The sequence below is a fragment of the Pelodiscus sinensis genome, chromosome 26 (genome assembly GCF_049634645.1).
Source record: "Pelodiscus sinensis isolate JC-2024 chromosome 26, ASM4963464v1, whole genome shotgun sequence".
Lineage (NCBI taxonomy): Eukaryota > Metazoa > Chordata > Testudines > Trionychidae > Pelodiscus > Pelodiscus sinensis.
Genome location: NC_134736.1, coordinates 21,471,035 through 21,492,736, shown reverse-complemented (window position 1 = coordinate 21,492,736; position 21,702 = coordinate 21,471,035). Strand labels below are relative to the sequence as shown.

The 21,702-nt window shown below is 57.3% G+C and overlaps 1 protein-coding gene and 1 long non-coding RNA gene across 3 annotated transcripts; one reads left to right on the top strand and one right to left on the bottom strand.

The window, feature by feature from the left end:
* Positions 1-514: 514 nt before the first annotated feature.
* Positions 515-16,966, bottom strand: LOC102454163 (E3 ubiquitin-protein ligase TRIM39-like). 2 transcript variants are annotated; one of them, XM_075909486.1, is made up of 7 exons: positions 16,836-16,966; positions 15,012-15,448; positions 13,790-13,885; positions 11,257-11,487; positions 10,715-10,737; positions 10,513-10,616; positions 515-2,636 (listed from the first exon to the last, which is right to left on the bottom strand). In XM_075909486.1, the coding sequence occupies exons 2-7, from the start codon at positions 15,426-15,428 to the stop codon at positions 2,104-2,106; spliced, it is 1,404 nt and encodes a 467-aa protein (XP_075765601.1). In that variant the 5' UTR covers positions 15,429-15,448; positions 16,836-16,966; the 3' UTR covers positions 515-2,103. The 2 variants fall into 2 exon arrangements, with proteins under 2 accessions (XP_075765601.1, XP_075765602.1); XM_075909487.1 differs by lacking the exon at positions 515-2,636 and adding an exon at positions 4,272-5,079.
* A 200-nt stretch (positions 16,967-17,166) lies between these two features.
* LOC142820497 (uncharacterized) lies at positions 17,167-21,702 on the top strand. Its single transcript, XR_012897716.1, has 3 exons — positions 17,167-17,294; positions 18,290-18,424; positions 21,156-21,702. It is a non-coding gene; the product is annotated as an uncharacterized LOC142820497 (long non-coding RNA).

The window sequence follows — 21,702 nt, the reverse complement described above, 5'->3', positions numbered from 1 at the left end:
GTTTGTTGGAGTAACAGGCAGCCAAGCAGAAGTGTGCCCCTTTTCCTGGGCTCAGTTATTTATGAAGCACATGGCCAGGCAGGCCAGCCAGCTGGCTGGGAAGCATTTTAAGCTCTGCAGGCTGGCAGGCCAGTTTGGCAGCTGGCAAGTAAGTCTCTTGGCCACAGCCTGCATCTGGGACCCCCGCCCTTTCCTGCCCCAACTCTCTGCCCCCCCAACATACCCAAACCCTCTGTCCCCCTCTTACACCCACACCCCCTCCCAGATCTGGTCTGGTACTCCAATCTCCTGTCCCAGTCACAATCCCCTTCGACCCAGGTCACATCCCAAACCCCTGCACTCCAGTCCCTTGTCCTAGATCACAACTAGTCTCATCCCAACTCCCTCCCAGAATCGTCTCCCTCCTGCATCCCAATCCCTCACCCCAAGTTCCCTTGTGCACCGCACCTCCATCCCGGACCCTGCACCTCCTCCATTAATAGCATGGAAAAGTGCAGCCCTCGACCACTTTCCAAAATCTTAGAGTGCCCCCCCCCCATCAAAAATGATTGCCCACCCCTGTACTAAGGGCAGATCTGCACAGCAGGACTAGAGCCGAATTCAGCGACACAACTTGAGCTATGTCAATTGTGTTGCTGCAGTCTCAATCGCTTCACTCAGCTTTTGGCGCTGTCTGCACAGCAGGAGGAAGTTTGAGAAAGAGCTCTCTTCCTCTGACTTCCCTTATGCCTCCTAAAACGAAGGTTACAGGAGTTGGAGTAGGAAGTCCTCCAGCTCACCAGCATTTCGACATGTCAAAATAACACTGCGGTGTAGACATACTCTAAACGTATGGTATGACAGCAAAAGTATCATCCTTTCCATTGATTTATGGCTGGGAAGAAAGCCAGCTTCACCAAATTCCATGTTATGTGTCATTATGTGCCAGTGTCTTCAATACAATTAAGTTAATTTGTGATGACTCAGTAAAAGGATCCCTTCTCTGTTTCTTTACCGAACTACATTTGTTGTGTCTTTATAACCAAGGACATGAAGAGCCCAACACTTCACTGAAATCAACAGCGGACACTGACAGTACATCGACTGTGAATAAAATAAACTAAAAAGAGGTTATTGCAGCAGAGATTTCTATGGAGAGGAAGACAGGATGTGAGGTTGGGGACTGTGTGGTGTTAATTGATGCAGGAGCAGGCAGGGAGGGGTCATATCTCAATTACTAATGATATGTATTAGAAAGTTGAAAATCGCATGAATTAATGCAGCCAAAAGCCCAAAGAATGTTATGAAATCACGTGGATCTAATTAGACTGGTTAATTCATTCTGTGGTTTTTTTCACCTATGAATGTTTGAAGGCACAGCGCAGGAGGGGGTGTATGAGCCCTGCTTTCTAGAGAAAGCCAGTCAAGACAAGAGAGCGAGGGAGCAGCTGCACACACATGTCGCTGTGCTGGTTATGACACATGGACATTGTCACTGAACAGTCTGACAATGCCATAATGAATTGGGTGCGGAGAAATGTTTTGGATTTCTCAAAGTGCCGCAGCTGAAATACACACGATGTATACAAATGTAAACACGTCAAACGTTGATATCGACATGAGGGAAGAATAAAGGTCAATCATTCCATTTCTAAAAATAGATTTTTAATAAAAAGCTGCTGAAATGTAAAAGAAAAGGTTCCTGCATCCATTTTTTCCCTTCATATTTGACATTGAGATGTCACAGCGTTAGAAAATTCGGACAAGAGTGAAAGTCCCCTTCTCCCTCCCCCACCATCTGCTCCCTCTGGGGTAGGGGATGGGGCAAGGTGAGGGCAGCACTGTCTGACCACATTTCGCAGCAGTTTCACCCTGTGCTGGGGTGGAGCAAAGCCAGGGCGGGGGGAAAGGCAGCCTGGGTTCTTTCCAGCCAGGGGGTCCTATTCACCCAGCCTGGGCTGGGCTGCCAGGTGTCCGGTTTTCCACTGGAGGCTCCAGTTACAAAGGGAAAGGGGCAGCGACCGGTTGGCACAAAACATCCAGGTACCTGCAGTATCCAGCTCCCATTACTGGAGGGAGGAACAGCAGCGCTGGGAGGGGCCAGTCGGTGCCGCAGGGTCAGTATCAGGGGCAAGGATTCCCTCTGGCCTGGGCTGGCACCGGGCAGATGGTCAGGGGAGCCGCGTTGGTGCCCCCAGGGTAGAAATACGGGCGGAGCGTCCCAGAGAAGGTGTCGATGAAGGTGAAGAGATGGGACCTGTCAGTCACATTGTAAAACGAGACCTCGCCAGCCTCATAGTCCAGGAAAACCCCCACCCGGCTGGGCCTGGTGCTCATGGGGAGGGTAGTAGGAGAGACAGAGTATTGATTCCCATTCCTCAGCGTGAGTCTCCAGTAGTCTTTGTGGGTGAACTCCCCCTTCCTGCTCGTAGATTCCCTGCAGACCCCCAAGTCCCACTTAGTCTTGTCTCCCACCTCCACCTCCCAGTAACGCCTCCCGCCCACAAACCCCTCGGCGCCCAGCACAATGGGATATTTCTCAAATCTCTCCGGGTTGTCGGGCAGATCCTGGTGCGTGTCTCCGAGTCTCACACTTTTCCGATCCTCAGACAGGACGAGGTTGGGATGAGCCGTGTCTGGATCCAGCTTCACGTCCACTGGGGAGAGAGTCACAGAGTCAGGGCCGGGGGCAGGGGCGGATCCCTGGGGTCAGTGGGAAATTAACCTGCCCCCCCGTTAATCGCTGTGTGTGGGGGGGGTGTTATTGTCTGAGGGGAGTCAGGGCCCCTCTGCCGGTGAGGAAAAGAGCGGGAAAAAAGCAGGAGGAGCGGGGGAGCGGTGGGAAGCTGTCACTGGGGGGAGGGGCAGGATAATGCTGGGAGAGGAAAGGGGAGGGGCAGATGATGGGGCAGAGGGGGAGGGCTGGAGGGGAGGGAGCAACCGGAGGGCCAATGTGGGGCAAGAGGAGCAGGCACAAGGGGACAGAAGGCTGAGGGAAGGGGCGGTCCCCAGGAGGGCTGGGTGGAGGGGCAGATGCAAGGAGGGCAGAGGGGGAGGAAGGGAGCAGAGGGGTGTGGACAGAGGGGTGTGGGGAAGGGCAGGCCCTAGGAAGGCAGAGGGGGGAGGAGATGTGGGCACCAGTGCGGCAGAGATGGGGTGGGGCCCAGAGGACCCAAAGGGGGGCCCAGGGAGGAGACCCCAGGCAGGCCGAGGGGCAAAGGGAAGAGCAGGCACCAGGGAGGCAGATTCCCAGGAGTGCTGTGAGCGAGACACGAGGAATCATCCTTCCGCTCTGCTCTGCGCTGATCAGGCCTCAGCTGGAGTCTTGTGTCCAGTTCTGGGCCCCACATTTCAGGAGAGAGGTGGAGAAATTGGAGAAGGTCCAGAGAAGAGCAACAAGAACGATGAAAGGTCAAGAGAACATGAGCTAGGAGGGGAGGCTGAAGGAATTGGGCTTGTTCTGTTTAGGAGAGAGAAGACTGAGAGGGGACATGAGAGCGGTTTTCAAGTATCTAAAAGGGCGTCACAAAGAGGAGGGGGGGAAGTTGTTCTACTTGACATCTGAGAACAGGACAAGCTGCAATGGGCTGAAACTGCAGCAAGGGAGATTGAGTTTGGACATTAGGAAAAACTTCCTGCCTGTTGGGGGTGAGACACTGGAATAAGTTGCCTGGGGGGTTGTGGAGTCTCCATCCCTGGGGCTATTGAAGAGCAGGTTGGACACACACCTGGCAGGGATGGTCTAGATGGTGCTTGGTCCTGCCGTGAGGGCCGGGGACTGGACTCGATGACTCTCGAGTTCCCTACCAGTTCTGTGGTTCTGATGGAGGTGAAGGCAGAGAGGGGCCTCAGGGAGCTGGAGAAGTGACCAGAGGGGCTGGTACCAGGGGCTACAGGGGATGAGATGCAGGATCAGGGAGGCAGAGGGCAAGGGGCAGGGGAGAACAAAGCAGAAGGAGGAGGGAATGTGAGGTACCAGAGTGGGGATGGGGGAGGGGAAAGGAGTTTGTGCTGAGGGGAGAGGGGTGGGGCAGGAGGAGAAAGGGGAAGCAAGAAGGGGCAGAGTGGAAGAGGGGAGACAAATGCTGGGGGACAGGGATGGGGAAGGCACCAGAGCAGATGGGGGTGGTGGTGGCAGGTTTGATCCTCAGTGGGTGGGAAGGCGGGGGAAGGGTGAGTGCCAGGGGGCTAGAGAGGTACCGGGGGAGGGGTGAAAGGCAGAGGGCAGAGGAGGAGCAGGCAGATGGGCAGCAGTGGGGCAGGAGGAGGGGCAGGTACCAGGGCTAATAGGAGCCAAGGGGAGACAGTGAGGGGAAAGGGCAGGAGGAGCGGGGGAAGGCTGGGAAGGTGTTGGTGGGGTGGGGTGGGCGGTAGGGGACAGGATGATGCTCAGAGAGGGAAAGGGAGGGGCAGATGAGAGGAGCAGAAGGGGGGCCATGAGGGCAAGAGAAGCAGGCACCATGAGAACAGAGGGGGGGTGAAGGGAGGGGCAGGTTCCAGCTGGGGTTTCCCTAGGACACCCAGGGGGGTGTACACCAGTGCTCCCTCCAACTGTTCCTAGCTGTGTGCGGAATACATTTTATGACGTGCACTGAGGCGCACCCAGGAGACACATGGGCTGTGGCCACGTGAACGCTCTGCTGGTCCACTGGGTGGCTCCTGACTCTTCCGAGCGCGCAGAGCGGGTGTGACAGCAGGGCCCAGACGAGCTCTCCCGGCTGCTCTCTGTGCTGGTGTCAACGGGGCTGGTCCGGCTGCTCTGGCCAACCCACTAGTGTGTAAACCGGGTCTGAAGGAGCACCCCCCCCCAACAGCTCGTGAGGAGATGAGTGGGGGAGGCACCAGGCCCAGCCTGTATTGCCAGGGACACGCCTGCCCTGCCTGGGGCCCGGCCTACAGAGCCCGGGATCCGTTCTGTCTGGGGCTGGGCACAAACCACTGAGGTGCCATGTGGGGTCATGAAATGCCGGGACCCTTTTAGTGTCTGAGTGACGGGCAGCAGCAGAGCTGGGCTGGGCCTGCCTGGGGGAGGCACCCTCAGCACCGAATCCGGGCTCGTCCCAGCCCTGGCACCTCTGGGCTCACAAATTCCTGCAGCGCCTACAGACGAACAGAGAGACGACTAGAGTTGTTGTTGGTTTCTCAGGTGCTACAGGACCACTTGTTGGTTTTTGAGGCTTTTTAAAGATACTAACTCATGCGGCCCCCTCTGAGACCACTGGGCCCGGCGGCTCCCAGCCCTGGCACCTCTGGGCTTGACTCATCAGCTGGGAAAGTAACAAACGTGCTGGAGCCCAGCCCCTCTCCGGTGACAGGTAAAGCCCTGGCCACCCCCAGCCGCTCTGTGCTGGGGAGCAGTGTGGGGCTGCCGGGTGCTGGTGAGGAGAGGGCAGGTGGCCCAGGGGTTTGCTAGCGCCACAGGCCCGGTTTGCTGGCCCCTCTCTCCCGTGCAGAGACAGAGCTGCCTGGGACAGATAACAGAGTTTGTGCTGGATCTGCAAAAGAGTCAAGAAGTCCTGTGGCACCTTATAGACTAACATGTATTGGAGCATAAGCATAAGATTTCGTGGGCCTTCGCTTATGCTCCAATACATCTGTTTAGTCTATAAGGTGCCACAGGACTCCTTGTCACCTGGGCCAGATAGAGACTTTGGCTTGGTTCAGTTATGACTGGAGGTGCAGTCACAGAGCTCTCAGAGCTGAGCACTTCTGGGGACAGTGTGTGGGGGGGAGGAGGGGGAAGGAAGAGAGGGGTAAGCCTGGCCTGCACTAGCCACATGGTTCCCCACTCAGAGCTGCCCTCTCAGAGCTGGTGGGACCTTGAGGGATGGGCTGAGGGCATCGGGGGGAGGGAGGTGAGCAGAAGGTGCCGGGGCCGGGCGATTGGGGACGGAGCAGTAGAGGGAACGGTGGCTTAGAAACAGCAGCAGCCAGAACATGGGTCTGTGGGACTGTGTGTCAAAGACTTTTCTCCAGACCTCCCCCACTATCCAACCTGTCGCCCACTCCCAGTGTCCGGTCCCCAGAGACTGGGGACACTCAGATCAGGCTGGCACATCCCTGCCCATCCTGGCTCAGAGCCACTGACAGAGCGACCCTCCGTGAACGGATCTTGCCCTTTCTGACCATGCTGTGACTTTGGCCTTCACCCCACCCCCGGCAGAGCCCCGCCGGCCGACTGCGCTGCCTGACGAAACGCTGCCTTTATGTGGGTCAGTCTTGTTGCCTGGTCACGTCATTGGGTGCCCCTGGCTCCTGTGTGCGGTGAAGGGGAAATGACACTTCCTGACTCACGGTCTCTCCTGCCCACATTCTCCAGGCCTCACGTGGCCCCAGGGGCAAGGAGGGGGTGGGAGATGGGGCAGGTGACAAAGGGAAAGAGAGAGGTGAGAAGGGGTTGGGGGGCAGACCCCAAGGGGCAAAAGGGTGGCAAGGGGAGGGCTGTTATCAAGGGGGAGGGTCATGAGGGGCAGGTGCCAGGAGAACAGAGATGGGCAAGGGAAGGAGCAGTCTCTCATGAGGGAGGGGGCTGAGCAGAGGGGCAGAGACAAGCAGGGCAGAGAGCAGAGGGGCAGGCACCAGGGGGCAGAGTGGGGACAAGGGAGCAGGGCAGCACGGGGGGGAGAGTTGGTGTGGAGAAGGCAGGGCACAAGGGGGGCAGAGGAAAGTGAATAGAGGGGTGGGACCCAGAGGTTGGGAGGTGAGAAGGGGAGGGGAGGACACCAATGGGCTAGAGGAGGAGGGAAGGGAAGGAGCAAACATCTGGGGGCACAAAGGGGTCAAGGGCAGGGACTTGCACCAGGCTGGCAGATGGGAGAGGTGGGCCCAGGAGGCCAGGGGAAGGGAGCACAAAAGGGCTGGCACCAGTGGTTTGGGGACGGTGCAGGTGTCCGGAGGCAGGGAGGAGGGGAGGGGCAGAACTAAGGGGAAGGTGGAGGGGGGTAGGCAGGAGTGTGAGGCAAGGGGCAGTGTGAGGGAAGGGCTCATGCTGAGGCCTAGGTGGGGCAGATGCCTGGGGCTAGCGGGCACAAGGAGCAGGAGAAAGGGCAGGTGCCGGGGCTCAGGGGTGCAGTCTGGAGTGGGACAGGCCCCAGGGCCAACAAGGAGACAGCTATTGGAGGTTGAAGGGGGCAAGGGAAGGGAGGGCACCAGAGGGCAGGGGGAGGGGCAGGTGCCAGGAGACAGAAGGGGGAAGGGAGGGGCAGACAAAAGGAAAGGGGAGGGGAGGGAGAGGTGGGTGCCAGGACAGAGGGGGTGAAAGGAGGGGGGCATGAGGAAGGTGGGGGGTGGGGCCAGTCACATGTGAGGTGGCAGAGGGGCATGAGGAGAACCGGGGCAGAGGGCGGTGAGGGGCTGGGCACAGAAGAAGGAGGTGGGGGCAGGCATTGGAGGGCAGTGAGGGAAGGGGGAGGCAGCAGGAGGCTGTGGGGAGGGGAAGGGGAAGGGCAGGTGCCAGGGAGATCGAGGGGGTGGAGCGTAAGGACGGACATAGGAAGAGGAGGGTAGACGCGGGACAGGCCGTCATTTCCCTCTCCCAGCCCCTTCCCTAGGGATCCTAGGAGGGGCAGGGCAGTGGAGGATGGGAGGGGGGTGCAACTGCAAACCAATGGGCTGTTGCCAATGAGGGTGGTACGGGGGAGGGGAGGGGCAATTTCCCACTTCCTGCCCCCTCCTCCTTGGAGAAGCTGCACTGGGGCCAGTCCCAGTTCACACCCACATGGCTGCACTGGGGGTTTGCACGGGGGCAGCTGCATCGGTGCAAGGGAACCCGGCTCCCTCAGACACTGCTGTGCCGGGGCCGCGCCCCTCCCCTCACTGAGTTATGGGTCAGTAACTGCAGGTCACTGGGGTGGACTCTGGGCTCCCAGGTGGGGCTGCCCCACTGTGCTGCAGAGCCAGTGTCACCCCCACGCTCTGCCCAGGGCCCTGGGCCGTGTTTAGACCCAGGGGAGCATCTGCAGCAGCAGAGACTGAGGGACCCCACGTCAGACCCCCAGAGCCCAGCGGTTCCAGCCCCCACCTGAGGGGGGACCCACATTCCCATCCCTGCCCCGCCCCACACAGGGATGGGACCTGGGGCTCCCAGCTGGGTCCCAGCCCCTGGGCTACAGGCTGGAAGGGAAGCGGCGGCACCTGGCTCTGTCCATGGACACTCGCCAGCAAACTCAGCCTGGGGCCGGGAGCAGTTTCACTGGACCCCAAATCGAATTGTTCTGCCGATGAACCATTAGCACCCGATTGCCCAGCCCCTCTGCAAACCTGCCTGAGCAGCTGACAGTGACAGGCCCCAGTGACTGTCCCCAGCCCCAGCCCCAGGCGGTGATGGGCAGGCCAGGCTCAGGGCACCAGCTGGACACTCCAGAGCGGCTGTGAAATGTGCCCTGGCCAGGAAAATCCCCCCAGCCCTGATCTCAGCCCACAGACCCGGCTGCCAGTGGAGACTCGGCTCCAGCCTGAACTCTCTGCCCAGAGCGACGTGTCCCCTGGGCCCTGCGAGCGGCACAGACCCTCTGCCGCTGCCCCGGCGTCTCCCAGCACTGGCACTGGCCACAGAGCCCCTCCCAGAGCCCAGGGGCGCAGGTGTCCCCAGCTAGCAACTGCCCCAGCCTCTCCCGGCTCCTCCTGCCCAGCCCTGGAGCAGACACACTGGGGGTCTCACACCCGGCTCTGCAGGCACAGCAGGTTCGGCTACACAGCCAGGCAGCACCTCCCAGAGCCGGAGGGGGCGGGCAGACCAAGGTTTGTGGGGCTCCTGCTACAGCACAAAACCAGCCGTAAAGACCTTCCGGCTCAGGCTGGAGCGGGGGCTCGGAAGCCCGGGGACTGCAGGGGAAGTTCAAACCCAGGCTCCGGCCCTAACCCCAGCATCTATCCAGCTGTGTTTAATGCTGCAGGACAAACCCCACCAGCTGGTGTCCATCTTGCCGGCTCTGTGGCTCGCCAAGGAGGCTGACGGCAGCACGGCCCAGACACACTCCAGCTCGTGGGACATTCGCTCTCCCAAATGGGTGTCTGGCCATGAACCCAGCACACTGCACAGAGGAGGGTCAGAGGGAGAGACCAGCCAGGGGTTTCAGACGCCCCACGGCTTATCTGTGATACCTGAGCCGCACCCCCAGACTCATAGCTTGGCAGTTGGGGCGCTGGAGCGGCTCCCTGCGGGACCCTGAAAGGACGCCCCAGGGAAATGATACAGCCAGCGGCACTAGGGCACAGCCGGCTCTGGGCCAGGGCGCTGGGGCAGACGCTAAATGGGATTCAGCATTTCTGGGGGTTCCCAGGAGGGGATGTGAGAAGCGCTTGGACTGGGCTAGTGAACAGCTCTGCCATTTGTAGGCCCAGGTGCGGGGTTCTTAACAACCCTGCCCAAGCAAGTAGAGTAGCCCAGTGACCGTCTACAGGGGCCACTGGCAGAGCAGGACAGAAGCCCCCAGCGTGTGGCTCTGGAGAGCAGTCAGGCCAAGACACTGACAAAGGCCCAGGGGGTCAGCAGAAGAAATTCTGCTCCAGCGCCCCAGAGGCCCGGCAGCCACGGCAACAAAGCTCCAGCACCTGTGTGAGCCGGGGTCTGGTGAGATCACCCACACGCAGGAGACACCCACGGCTCCCACACGGACCAGGTGCCTGGCACCGCCCCACACGGAGCAAGCGGCAGCTGGAACGGCCAAGACCCCTGGCCAAGGAGCCTGACCCTGGAGGAGCAGCAGCAGGTGGAGACCAGAATCGCTCCCAGCTGCTTCCCCCACAGCCTGGGCTTCCTGCTCCCCAGAGCTCCTGGCCCTGCAGCCGGCATCGACTGTGCAGCCTCCATCAACCTGGACACACAAACCTGGCGGGGCCCCTTCCATTGCCCCTGCTGGAGGGCGGTGGGGAGGGCAAAGCAGCAGGGGTAGGATGAAGGGGCCTGAGCATCACTCCCAGCCAGAGCTCTCTGACCCCTCCCAGCTCCCCTCCCTCTGCTGGAGCTTCCTCTCTGCCCCCCTCGCTGCCATGTGTCTGCCTTTGCCCTGGGTCTCTGTGCTGGGCTCTGGGGGGTCTGGACGGGGGCAGCTCAGGCTCAGACAGCAACAGGGTCGCACTGGAGAGGGAGTCTCACCCACCGAGCAGCAAATCACTGAGCAGCAAATCGCCCAGGCCAGGGCGCAGCAGCTAGACCGGCCCCTCCCCGGACCAAGGAGCTCGGCCAGCCCTCACCATGTGCCAGGAGAGAGGCACAGACACGCCCTGGGACCCATCTGTGCAGCCCTCAGCACATGGGGCCAGGCCAGGCCTCACAGCACCTGCTCAGTGGCAGCAATGACCCCCAGCCATGGAGGGTCAGGATGTTAGGGTAATGGGGCCAGTACCGGTCCCTGGGCAAGAGCCAGCAGGTGGGTGTGAGCAGCAGAAAAACTCCCCAGCACTGAGCCCATCAGCCTCCAGCTACTGCACAGCTCACAGCCTGCCAGCTGGGTCCACACATGTCCTGGGGCCCCAGGCTCTGCCCAGAGCCCCCCGCACCAAACAGCTCAATGTCCCAGGGGCTCCACTCACCTGCAAATCTGTTCAGAGCTTCCCTCATATCAAGACAAATTTTATACCCGCGCTGCAGGTCGGCAGAAATGGCTTCAGGTCCCTGGAGTTTCATGTTTTCACTCCTAGGAAGCAAACGTCTCAGCATCATCAGCTGCTCTGTGCCGGCATCACCACAGGGCCCCCACCAAGAATAGGAGGGCAGTGAAAACGGGACACGCACCTGCTCAATGTGCTTTTCGCATCCTGAAAGGAGAAAGAGAATCGATGCTCTGTATTAGCACTGGGGGCATGAAATGGAGCATTTTCCATTCTGGGCACCAACTTTTCATGTAGAAAATAGATTAACACTTTGGGGCTTCATTGTTTTGATGGTAAAATCTCCTCCACCATTTTGCATTAGCACTTGTTCCACTTCCATAAGTGAGGCAGGAATGTAGCTCAGTAGCTTTCCTTCCTAGGGACCCAGCCCATCCGTATCTGTGTTTAGCGACTGTGCTGAGCTCATTGTTCTGGACTCACAGAAGGGATGGGTTTAGCCCCGTATCATTTTGCATCATCCATTTAATTTCCCATCACCTCCCTGGATCTCCATAATCAGAATTCCCCTCCTACACGAGCTGTAATGTTTGGAGCTGATGGAGCCCTTGGCCGGATATCGCCTGTGAGCACCGCACATAGCACATTTACTCTCACTCCTGGGCTCCAAACCCATGGATCCGAGCTGTGATTCTGGCTGGAGGCAGAGTTTTGACGCCTTCTCACCTTCAGCAGCTCAGTAACCGGCTGCTGACACTTCCCCTCGATCTCTGAGATCAGCTGCTGCAGGGAGGCACTTTGCTGGGAGAGTTTGGAGACATTTTCCTGTAGCCGCTGCAGAGTCTCCCGCTCCTCCTCCGCCAGCCTCTGCAGAAGCAGCTGCTCCTCCTCCCTCAGCAGCGTGTGCAGATTGTTAAATTCAGCGGCAATTGTCTCCCGTTTCGCCTGCACTTTCCTCTGGAGAAAGGAAAACAGGTCAGATGCTGAGTTACAGATACAGACGGGGCCTCAGTCCATGGCACAGGGAATGTTAGATGAGTGTCTGGTTTGTAGGTATATTTCCTTCTTTGGGAAACGTACCATAACGTTTTTGGGTTTGGTCAATGGGGTTATCCAGGGTGCTAGGGAAAGCTGCAGTGTGTTATTGCAGGTGCCATGGGATGCACACAGGGGAATGGGAAGAAATGGGGGGAACAGGAGAGATTTACAGGGGGCTCCAGGTGCAGGCCACAGGAATGCCTGTGGGTCAGTCGTCTACAAATCAGTCTCCAGCCGCAGGGCTCTGAATACAGCATCAGATGCAGAACCAGAGGCACCCAGCTCTGCGCATTTCAGCCCTTGTAAAAAGCCATTTCTACCTGGCTAGTGAGACACCCTTTTCTCCTCTCACCCCGGCTGCTGGTGTGTCTCACACACACCCATTTTGCCCCAGGGGTTCATCCCCGGGATACAGACAAGGCCAAGGACGGTCACAGGAGCAGCAGCAGGTGACTGGGATGAGGTGGCCACATGATGGCAGCAGAGGTTGTGAGGTGACCACGCTCTGCCTGGCTTCACACTAACCCGCCACCCAGCTCTGCTCCTTCAGCGGTGTCCTGGCTGCAGTGGAGGTGTGATAGCACCATGTGCAGATACACCCCAGCTAGCCTTGATCTAGCTAGCTCGGGTGCTGGTAGCAGGGGAGTTGCAGCAGCAGTGGCTGGATAAGCCCACCCAGGCCCCTGGGCAATGATTCAGGTGCTAGGCCCAGCTGGCTGTGGGTGCCCTGCACAGACGCACCCTGAGGCAGATGTTAGGATTTAAAGTTTTATTCTTTCTATATTTGTATGTTAGGTTTAATAACGTAGCAATGTAAGGTAACCAATTATCATTTTATTAAATTAAGCCCTTTAGTAAGATATATATCCCTTGGTTTTAAAGTGTAGTGAGTTTAGAAAGTAGAGAGAAGGAGTGTTGGTATTATGTCTATGTTAATAAGATCAGAGAAATGTTGAAGGTTGAAGTCTTAATTGTTTGATTTACAATGTCCTTTGCTTTGCCCAATATGAGATGCTTTGTTCATATTGATGTATTATGCTTTTCTTTGCAAGGGCTTGTAAAAGTTTGTTTGTGTGTGGAAGAGTTATGTATGTATCGGGATAAAGATGTGAAAGTTGTGGCTCAGAACCAGATGGCCAACCAAAGAGGGATGGAGCCTGGGTGAAAACAGACTCACTGGCGTCAGAAGGACCATTCCTAACCATCCGTGCGCACCCCTAGTCACAGAATGATTGGGTTATTGGCAGATGGACAGCATCAAAGCAGAGCTAGCACCCCTGAAAGACGATTGATTACAGGATGAGCCTTTGGAGATGTTTTGGGAACTACTGACATAACCAAGAGAACACCAGAGAACACTCTCTGACACAGCAGAATTCCAGACTTCAACAGAGAAAAGGGTTATAAACGCAGGGTGCTTTGCTATGGAACCTTGGGTTCATCTTGCTACCACCTCCAGAGGAGCATCGGATCGATCGACCAACAAAGGCCCTGCTCTCCCTCTGTGATCGATCTAACTGGCCATTACATTGATCCAGACTCTGGACTGATAACTATGACATCGTCTGGCGGGAGTGTGAGTGACTGAAAAGCATATGCAATTGTTGTGTTCTCACTCAATGCGGCGTACTGCCTTTTCCCCTATAAAAGATCTTGTGTGCTTTCTTGAAGCATAACACAGATTTCACAAAGAGCAGCTGGTTCAATGCTCAGAAGAGCTCAGCTCCCAGCATGCCCCAGCCAACTGGCCGAGTGATTCTGAACCTCTCTCAGGGGGGTGAATCCTCTGCCCAGCTCTAGTGTCTGGCCCAGGCCCTGGACAGATGCACTGCAGGCTTTGTGGGTGGAGGAGGGGAAAGGAACAACCCCTGTGTCCTCCAGGCTGCAAAGACACCGTGGAGCTATTTCATGGAGGCCCCTGAATCCCACGGGCTGAAACAGCCTCTGTGCCCCCCGCACCTGCGGGAGTGAAGTGAGATCCGTGATATAATGAAAACACTGCGCCCACTATTGCTAGTGTGACCCTATCAGAGCGCACAGGAGTGGGTCTGCATCACCCCACCAGGGTCAGGAGCTGCTGTGCTGAGACCCCCACCAGCGACACAGCCTGATGCTGCTGGCACCACTCCTGTGTTACAGGGCAAGGAACCAGAGAAGCTTCACACCCGCGCCCTAGAGCTTTACGGCCTCTCACCCCTGGGAGAGAAACCCAGACACCCACCTGCCACTCTGTCGTTTTCTCCTCCTCTTTAGACGTCAGCGCCTGGGCCTCCTCCAGCTGCTTCCTCAGCGGGCCCAGGGCCCCCTGGAGTTTCTCCTGCAGGGCATCGTGGATGACAAACAGCTGTTATCTGCCTGTCCGAGGGATGGCGAGCACCTCACACACCAGCCTTCCCCGCGCACGCAGGGAGCCAGCCTGGAAGGAGGCAACCGCTCAGCTCTGCCAGCCCCAAAGGCACCGTGGAGGCAGAGATGCCCGGCTCCGAGCAGGGGCTCTGCCTCCCGCAGCCACTCAGGGCAACTCCACCCAGCGTGTTAGCTCAGGTGTCACGTCCCTCCAGCCGGTGGGTCAGAGGAGCTGGGGCGGGAACATTGCTACACCGCACTCTAGACCCGGACACCAGATCCACACTCTCCTCTCCCGCAGCCCCTGGGGGCCTCCCTCACAGCAAAGGGAGGGACAAGGGAGCCCTGGGTCTGGGGGAGCAGACACCTGTAATTGTAACCGCTCCTGGGCTGTGGAAACCCGGCGTTCTCATCTTCTTGGGCAGAGATTCATTCGCCCAGCGCAGCACCGTGCCGTGCGAGGGCTGCAAAATCCCCACTAACCAGACAAACATCCAGTTAACCTAACGCTTGGCCAGTTAACCGGACTACGTGGGACCTCACTGCTGGCTCCTGCCTCTGCGCTCCCAGGCCCGCCAGGGACAGAGGCTGCTCCAGCCGGGACGCTGAGGACGTCCCTGCTCCAACTCTGCTGAGCCATGGTCTTCTGGATAGCTGTGCCCAATGTCACCGCGGTAGCAGAGCGTCCCCAGCCACGGTTACTTCACTTCGCTGTACCATGGAGAAGGGGGGGGGCCCAGCTGAGAGGGTGGCAGGGCAGAGCAGGCTGCCGGTCCACTTCAGATCCCGCCACCACAGGAAGAGCAGGAATGGCGGCCGACCCCTGCTGTTGCCCCACATCAGACCACCCAGTGACACCTGGTTCATGTCAGGGGACAATGGGGTGGAGCAGGAATTGGAATTGGGGGAAGGGGTGGAGCAGAGGCTGGATGCAGCTGAGGGTGGGGAGGGTGCCCTAGATCTCATGTCCTTTTGGGGACAGCACTGGCTGTAGAGTCAGCACCGATATAATTAAGTTTATGTGAGCTGCCCATGTCACCCTAACACCACAGTGAGCGCCAAGGCCCAGAACCCGCCCTGCAGAGCCTGGTCCCTACCTTGTACTCCTGGGCAGCCTCCTCGATGGGCAACACCTTGTGCGCTTGGTGCGCCCAGGACTCTCTGTAGATCACGCAGATGGGAGCTTGATCCTCCCGGCAGAAGAGCTTCAGGGCCTCCTGGTGCTTCTCGCACCCTGGCTGCCCCTCAAGTGCTGGCCCCATCGGGAGCCGCAGGCATTTCACCAGCTCCACCAGGTTCCCCAGCTGGTAGTTGGGCCGCAGGTGTCTCTGTGTGATGGTCTCTCTGCACTGGGGGCAGGAGAAGTTGGGCTCCGACTCCCCCCAGCACTGGCTGAGGCAGGCCTGACAGAAGTTGTGCCCACACTCGATAGACACTGGGTCTGTGAAATACTCCAGGCAGATGGGACACGTCACCTCCTCCTGGAAGCTCCTGGCCAGGTGGCTGGCAGCCATGACCCCTCCGCAACCCGGCCCTGAAAGAAAAAAACCCGCCAAAGTCAGAGCCCCAGAAATGCCCCAAACAAGTACCAAGGTACCTAAGACAACTTAGGCAGTTACAGACACACAGAACCTTGCCAGTTTAAAAGTCTCTGGGGGGAGCCGTGTTAGTCTGTAACTAAAAGAAGCTTAAAAACCAATGAGTTTTAGTGGGTACCGCCCACTGCTCCGTGTTTGCCATCTGAGGCAGTGGGTTGTGCCACAGAAGCTCATGACATTCTCCAGATTTTTTGCTAGTCTCTCTGATGCTACAGGGCCAGGTGTTTCTTAAGGCACCCAGAAGCTGGCACTGGTCCAGTTAATAGGCCTAGGCAGAAGCTGAAGTACTGCGTCCCTTACAGCGAGCTGGGACTGGAGAGGGATCCTGGGGCATCTATACAAATTGTTTGCTCCTACTTTGCTTAGGTGTGTCACTGTCTGGCGGATGCAGTGGGATTTTGCTCAGTGTCATCAACGGGCTGGTCCCACGGCCACTGTCAGTTACTGAGCAAAAATCCTCTCAGGTCTGGGGCTTTTCCTCACAGCTTTTAATTGCAGCATCATCTCCTTTCTGGAAGGAAGATGCTGCCCTGAGTCTCTCTCCTTGTTGGGAGCCTGAAGGGGCAGTGGGATTAATCACCCCCATTTACCCCTCATGTTTCACAATCAAATTCTGTTCCCCTTTGCACTCAATCATACTGGGGTGCTGCTGAGGCACGTGACTCATCCCATCATTAATGATCATCAGAGACAGGGTCCCATTTGGGGACCAGTGTCCCCCAGCAGCTAAGGCAGGGGTGCCCCCCCCAACAGGGTGTTCTACTGCCCCAGGTGGGGAGGAGAATGGGGGTGATAAGGGCCCCCACCACCCCAGGGCAGGACCCAGAGTGGCCACAGACACCTGCTCCAGGCCCTCGTGTTCCCCTCCCCTCGGGCCCCACAAGCTCAGGACCATGGGCTCTAGGGGGCTGCCCCCCTTGCTCAGACACAGCCAGGGCCTGGGCGGGTACGTGGCTGTTCTGTGCCAGCGACAGGGCATGGCTGGGTCACTGGGGTCGAGGGCAGAGTCACCCCCCGAGACTCAGCCCCACTCTACCCATCCCAGCTGCTGCCCCTCCCCCGCTGCGGTTCCCCCAACTGCCCTGGAGACTTCTGGCTCCATCTCCCCCCCCCCCACCGTGACAGTGTCCCCCCGGGGCACCCTGCTGCCTGGGTCAGAGGCTGATCCGACTCCCCGTTTTCCCTTTTCTGTCCGACCCGCCCTACCCCCCCAGGTACCAGAGTCGCTCTGTGCTTCCCCCCCAGTTTCCCCCTTCTGACACGGGCTGTGACCCGCTTTGGGGCCCCCCCCCCGGTCAGACCAAGGTCCCGCCCCGCTCTCACCCCGGGGAAAGGCCCCGTCGGGCCGAACTCGCAGCAGCACCCCCGCTCCGGCTCCGCGGCACGTGCGGAACCCCCCGCGTCGTGACACGCGGTGCCGGCTCCGCCCCCTGCATTCGCTGCTGCCGCCCGGCCCGGGCGCCCAATCGCGCGAGGCGGGGGCGGGGCCAGGCAGCTCCGGGTCAGAGCTAAGCCCGGGCGCGGATCCCAGACCGGAGTCACTGACCCGCTGCGCACGCGCAGTCCGACCCCTCCCCCCTTCTTCTGCCGCGCGCCGGCCGGGTTTTCAGTGCGTCCTTCCCCGCCAGTCACTCCCTGCCCCGCCCATGTGGGCGGGGCCTGCTGCAGCGTCTGACTCTGTGGCGCGAATTCTGAAGGAGCCGTTGGGGCCGTTACTCGCTGCGCGCCTGGTTCGACATCCGGTCAGTGGCGTGCAGGGCAAGAGGAATCGGAGGCGCTGAGGTGAAGTGGGCGGGCGGATGCGGGCAGAGCAGATGACATATCAGATGGGGGCGGGGCAGATAAATAGCTTTTGCCCCCCTCCCCCCAAATCAGGGACTTGGGGGGGGGGTGGAAGGTAGAGATCACGTGACAGCGACACCGGTGGTGTGTGGCGAGCTGCTCCCCAGGATAAAACTGACAAGGTGGGGGCGGGGCAGCCGGTGGGTTGTTCCCTCTGCTGCCCCCATCAGCCCTTTCCCTGCCCCCTTGCTGCCTCCTCCCTGCCTCTTCGGATCCCGCAAGTCCCCCCGCAAGTCCCCCTGTCATGATTATGGGGGTTATCCAGCAGCCTGGGGATTAAGGGGTTAACTACACCTAGCCAGGTGGAGTGACCAATAGGAATGTAGGTGGGACTTTCAACCTGGGACAAAGGAATTTGGGTTTTTTCCTTTCTCCTTTTGTCTCGGGGAGAGAGTTCTCTGCAGCTACAGAGAGGGACAAGCATGTCTCTCTCTCTCTCCAAGACACCATTCTTCATTTTCTGTAAGTAGGGTAAAGTTTAGGTAGTCTCGTTAGGTTTTATTGTTTTAAGGATTGGGTATGGGATCTGAGATCTGGCACTGGTTAAAAGATGGTTTGGCTTTTCTTTGTAACTAAGTTCTAGGCCCATGGAGTTTCTCCATGAGTATATTTTGTTACCTTCCTATCTAGTCATTATGCTTACAACAGGAATATTGTTGTAATAATAAAAGTTCTTTCCTTTCTTTTTATTAACCTGGCAGTGGTTAATAGTGTGCCCTGATTTTTATTTTAGGGGTGAGATTTCCCAAATGATCTTTCCCCTGGTTTCTTTAGCAACATTTGGATGGTGGCAGCGGAAGTTTTATTCCCAAGATCTAGGTTTTTAAGATTTTGGGGGAAGTTTTATACCAAAGACTGGTAGATAAGGCTTTGGGGTACACTTGCTGGCCCCCACTTCTGCATTCATCATGCCATGACACCCCCCTTCCACGCAGGTCATCTGGCAAGAAACTGCTGATCCAAAGCTGAGGTTGTGGAACCCCCATTCTGTGATTCTTGTCCTCGCTTTCCTGTTGTTGTGAGTCCTACTCCATAGTTGACGCAGTGCTGTGGGTGTGAGAGATGTGCCTGTAAGTCCCTGCTGAGAGTGTGGGCCCTGCTCTGCCTGGTTCGGAAGGGAACAAACACAAGTCCAATTAACAGGGGCTCTGACACTCCAGCAGTTGGGCCGTCCAGCCCTTCAGCTATATTCAGACCAGGCCGGGCAGAGCCTGTTGCACTTGCTGAGGGGGATTCTGCAATGGCAGCCTTGGGAGCCAGGTCACATGCCAAAGCTGTCCCATGATGCTGCCAGGCTTCCCCTTCACTGACAACCGGTGTTTTATCCTTCCCCTTCAGTAACAACCGGCCATTCCCCCCCCCCCCCAGCCCCTGTGGGACTTGCTCCTTTCCCCAGGAGCAGCATGAGCACAGCTCCCTGCTAAAGCTGCAGCTGTGGGAGACGAGACATCAAGGCATGAATTTTCACCCATGGCTAGTGTGCGGTGACCCACACTCTGGGGCAGCTGGAGGTGCCTCCTGAGAGCTGATTTTTGGAGGGGTGTGATCAATCCTTCTTGTGTTTCTGTCTCTTTGCAAGGGCTTGAATCTGGCAGCTAAAAGTAGAGGAATATGCATTTGTAAAAGGGAATTTGTGGCTTTTTACTGCCCCTAGTGTGCTCCAGTGGCCTGATTGACAAGGCATTGGCTTCCTAAGTCAGGGACTGTGGGTTCAAGTCTCATCTGGGGTGACAATTGAGATGTTTCCTAGCAGATGCAAAGTCTCTTTGGCTTCCTTTTTGCCATGGCAGCTGTGAAGTGTTTGAGCCCCTGGAATTGCCAGTTCTTGCTGCTGCCTAAGGCACCTTTTTGAAAGGGTCACATGTGAGGAAGGCTCTGATAGGCCAGCTAGATCAGTTGGTTAGAGTGTTTATGAAATCTGCTACGTCTGTGCTCTTTCATAATCATGTCAGAGCTCACAGGTCAAGCCCACGCTTGGCTTCTGGGTGGAACCTGCCTCGCTAGTGTGGCAGCCCCTTCTCAGGGAGTCTCCTCTAGTGTGGTCCCCCTGTCATGAGGGAGGCCCACTCTCACCTTAGGGATCTGCCCCTCCACCTCCAGGACAGTGCCTCTCAGGACCTTTGATCGCCTGCCTCCACTGTGAGGTCCTTCGGGGGGTCCACTCCCTCTGGACCCCCAGGGCCTCCGCTCCCAGAAGGAATAGCGCTATCCTGTTCTCTAGACCAGAGCAACTCTCAGCCAGCACCAAATAGGAGGGTCTATTGAGCTTTGAACACAGCAAAGGATTTATCAGACCAGTAGACCTGGGCCCTCAGCCCTGCCTGCTCTGCTCTGAGTCCCCAGAGAAACAGGTCCCAGTCTCCCAGCAGAGCCTCCAATATCCCCAGCAACAAACCTCCCCAGTTCATTGTCTTCTCCCCAGGTGAGAGGGTCGCCTGGCCCCTCTTTCCTCCACCGCCTCTTGTCGGTCCAATGTTCTCCCCTTGCTGGGCTCAGCTGCGCCGGTTGCCAGGGTCCCTCTCTGCAGCCCATTGTCTGTCATCTGGCCAGAACCCGCTGTGTCCTCTGAGCAGGGTTGGGGTTACCAGGGTCCCAGACACCACGGCTCCAACTCTGGGCTGTTCTCTGAAACAACAAACTCCCCACCTTTGTCACATTCATCCAGTAACTTCCAGGCACTGAGTGCCCCCCTGTATGCAACACCCCCTTCTGAACCCCCAAAAGTCCCCACTTCCTCACACATGAGGAGTGCCAGTGGGTGGAGGAAGGGAAGGGCTGGGGTGACACAGGCAGGCTCTGATTGGGAGACTTAGGAGCAGGGACAGCACATGAAGCCCCTTCCCTACCGCTATGAAACCCTTTTCTCACTGGTGTATGGGGATGGGGGAAGCAGGGAATCTGCCTGAGGCTTCTTGCTGCGTTTGCAGGCCAGATCCGATGGCTTGATGGGCTAGATCCAGACCTTTGGCCTGTATTGTCCAGGCCTGGCTTAGAGGGAACCGTGGCTCTGGGCTGTGGGGGAGGGGTGCTGTGGAAAGGCCAGTCTTGCCTTCCTGGGCAGGGTATGACGACGGTCATTTTGTGCGGCACGGCTGCCAAACATCCCAGACAGAGAATTAGAGTCCAGACGCACCCCTTCTCCCCCCCCCCCCCCCCCCCACAGCCTTTTGCAGCAGCCAAAGTAGCTCAGTTGGGAGAACATTAGACTGAAAATGTAACGGTCCTGTGTTCAATCCCAGGCTATAGCAGGGATCTCTCTGCCAACCCAGACTTGCTCTTGTGTTTGATCATCATCTCACTGTTTGCCAGCTGTCTACACTAGCGGCTTGAATTTCCGGAAAAGCACTGACGATCTCATGTAAAATCATCAGTGCTTTTCTGGAAATATTATGCTGCTCCCGTTTGGGCAAAAGTCTTTTTCCGAAAAACTTTTGCGCAAAAGGGCCACTGTAGACAGCAGAGATTTGTTTTCCACAAAAAGCCCTGATCGCGAAAATGGCGATCGGGGCTTATTTGTGGAAAAGCGCGTCTAGATTGGCCACGGACGCTTTTCCGCAAAAAAGTGCTTTTTCGTTAAAAGCATTTCCGGAAAATCATGCCAGTGTAGACGTAGCCCAGATGTTTATTTAACAGAGATGGAGAGATGCCAAAACAGACTAAGCCACACGGGCAAAGGCTTCTGCCAAAACATGGGATTGAATCAGGGATCTTTAGACAAATATTGGCCCAAACAAGCTACTTTGGCAACTGTCTTAGTGTTTTTGAGACAACCACTTCTCTCAGGCATGTTTTTCTCCGCAGCAGCGCACAAGAGAGAAGCTGTTGCCAGTGGCCCTGAAAGGCAAGATGAGCTTTGCCTGTCCCCACCCCCAACCTGACTCTCTACTTGGCTCCATTCCTGCTGCTTTTCCTGGGGTGTCCCAGTGGCTGAAAGGGGCTGTGGCTGCAAATGGAGGAGAAGAAGATGGGCAGACAGCTGTGCTGCCTCTGAGATTTTCTATCCATGGGTGTTGTAAGTTTCATAATGTGAACTCCTAGTGAGGTCGTGTGTGCTTGTGCGGATGTGCACCATCCTGGCTCGGTGCCCACTGATTGCTAACAAACAGCTAAGCTGTTTAGTGTAGAGATATTTTTAGATTGTTTTTGAAGAAAAAATACTGAAACAAGGGATAATTAACAAGGTTCGTGACTTTATTTATTATGAAATCAAATACTAAGAACATTAACATTGCAATTTCTTCAGTTGCCATTTGCTTCTTATACGTATCTGTTCCTTTGAGGCATAAAAGAAAATTGTCCATCTTCTTGATTTAGCAAATAAAATATGATGATTTGTATGGATACATGA

What these genes read in the sequence shown, in the direction of transcription:
- LOC102454163 (XM_075909486.1), bottom strand. Translation starts at nt 15,428, where the DNA reads ATGGCTGCCAGCCACCTGGCCAGGAGCTTCCAGGAGGAGGTGACGTGT. An exon ending in AGAAAACGACAGAGTGGCAG is followed by an intron (nt 11,488 to 13,789) that starts GTGGGTGTCTGG and finishes TCCTTTCTCCAG; the next exon opens with AGGAAAGTGCAGGCGAAACG. An exon ending in GCGAAAAGCACATTGAGCAG is followed by an intron (nt 10,617 to 10,714) that starts GTGCGTGTCCCG and finishes TTTGCTTCCTAG; the next exon opens with GAGTGAAAACATGAAACTCC.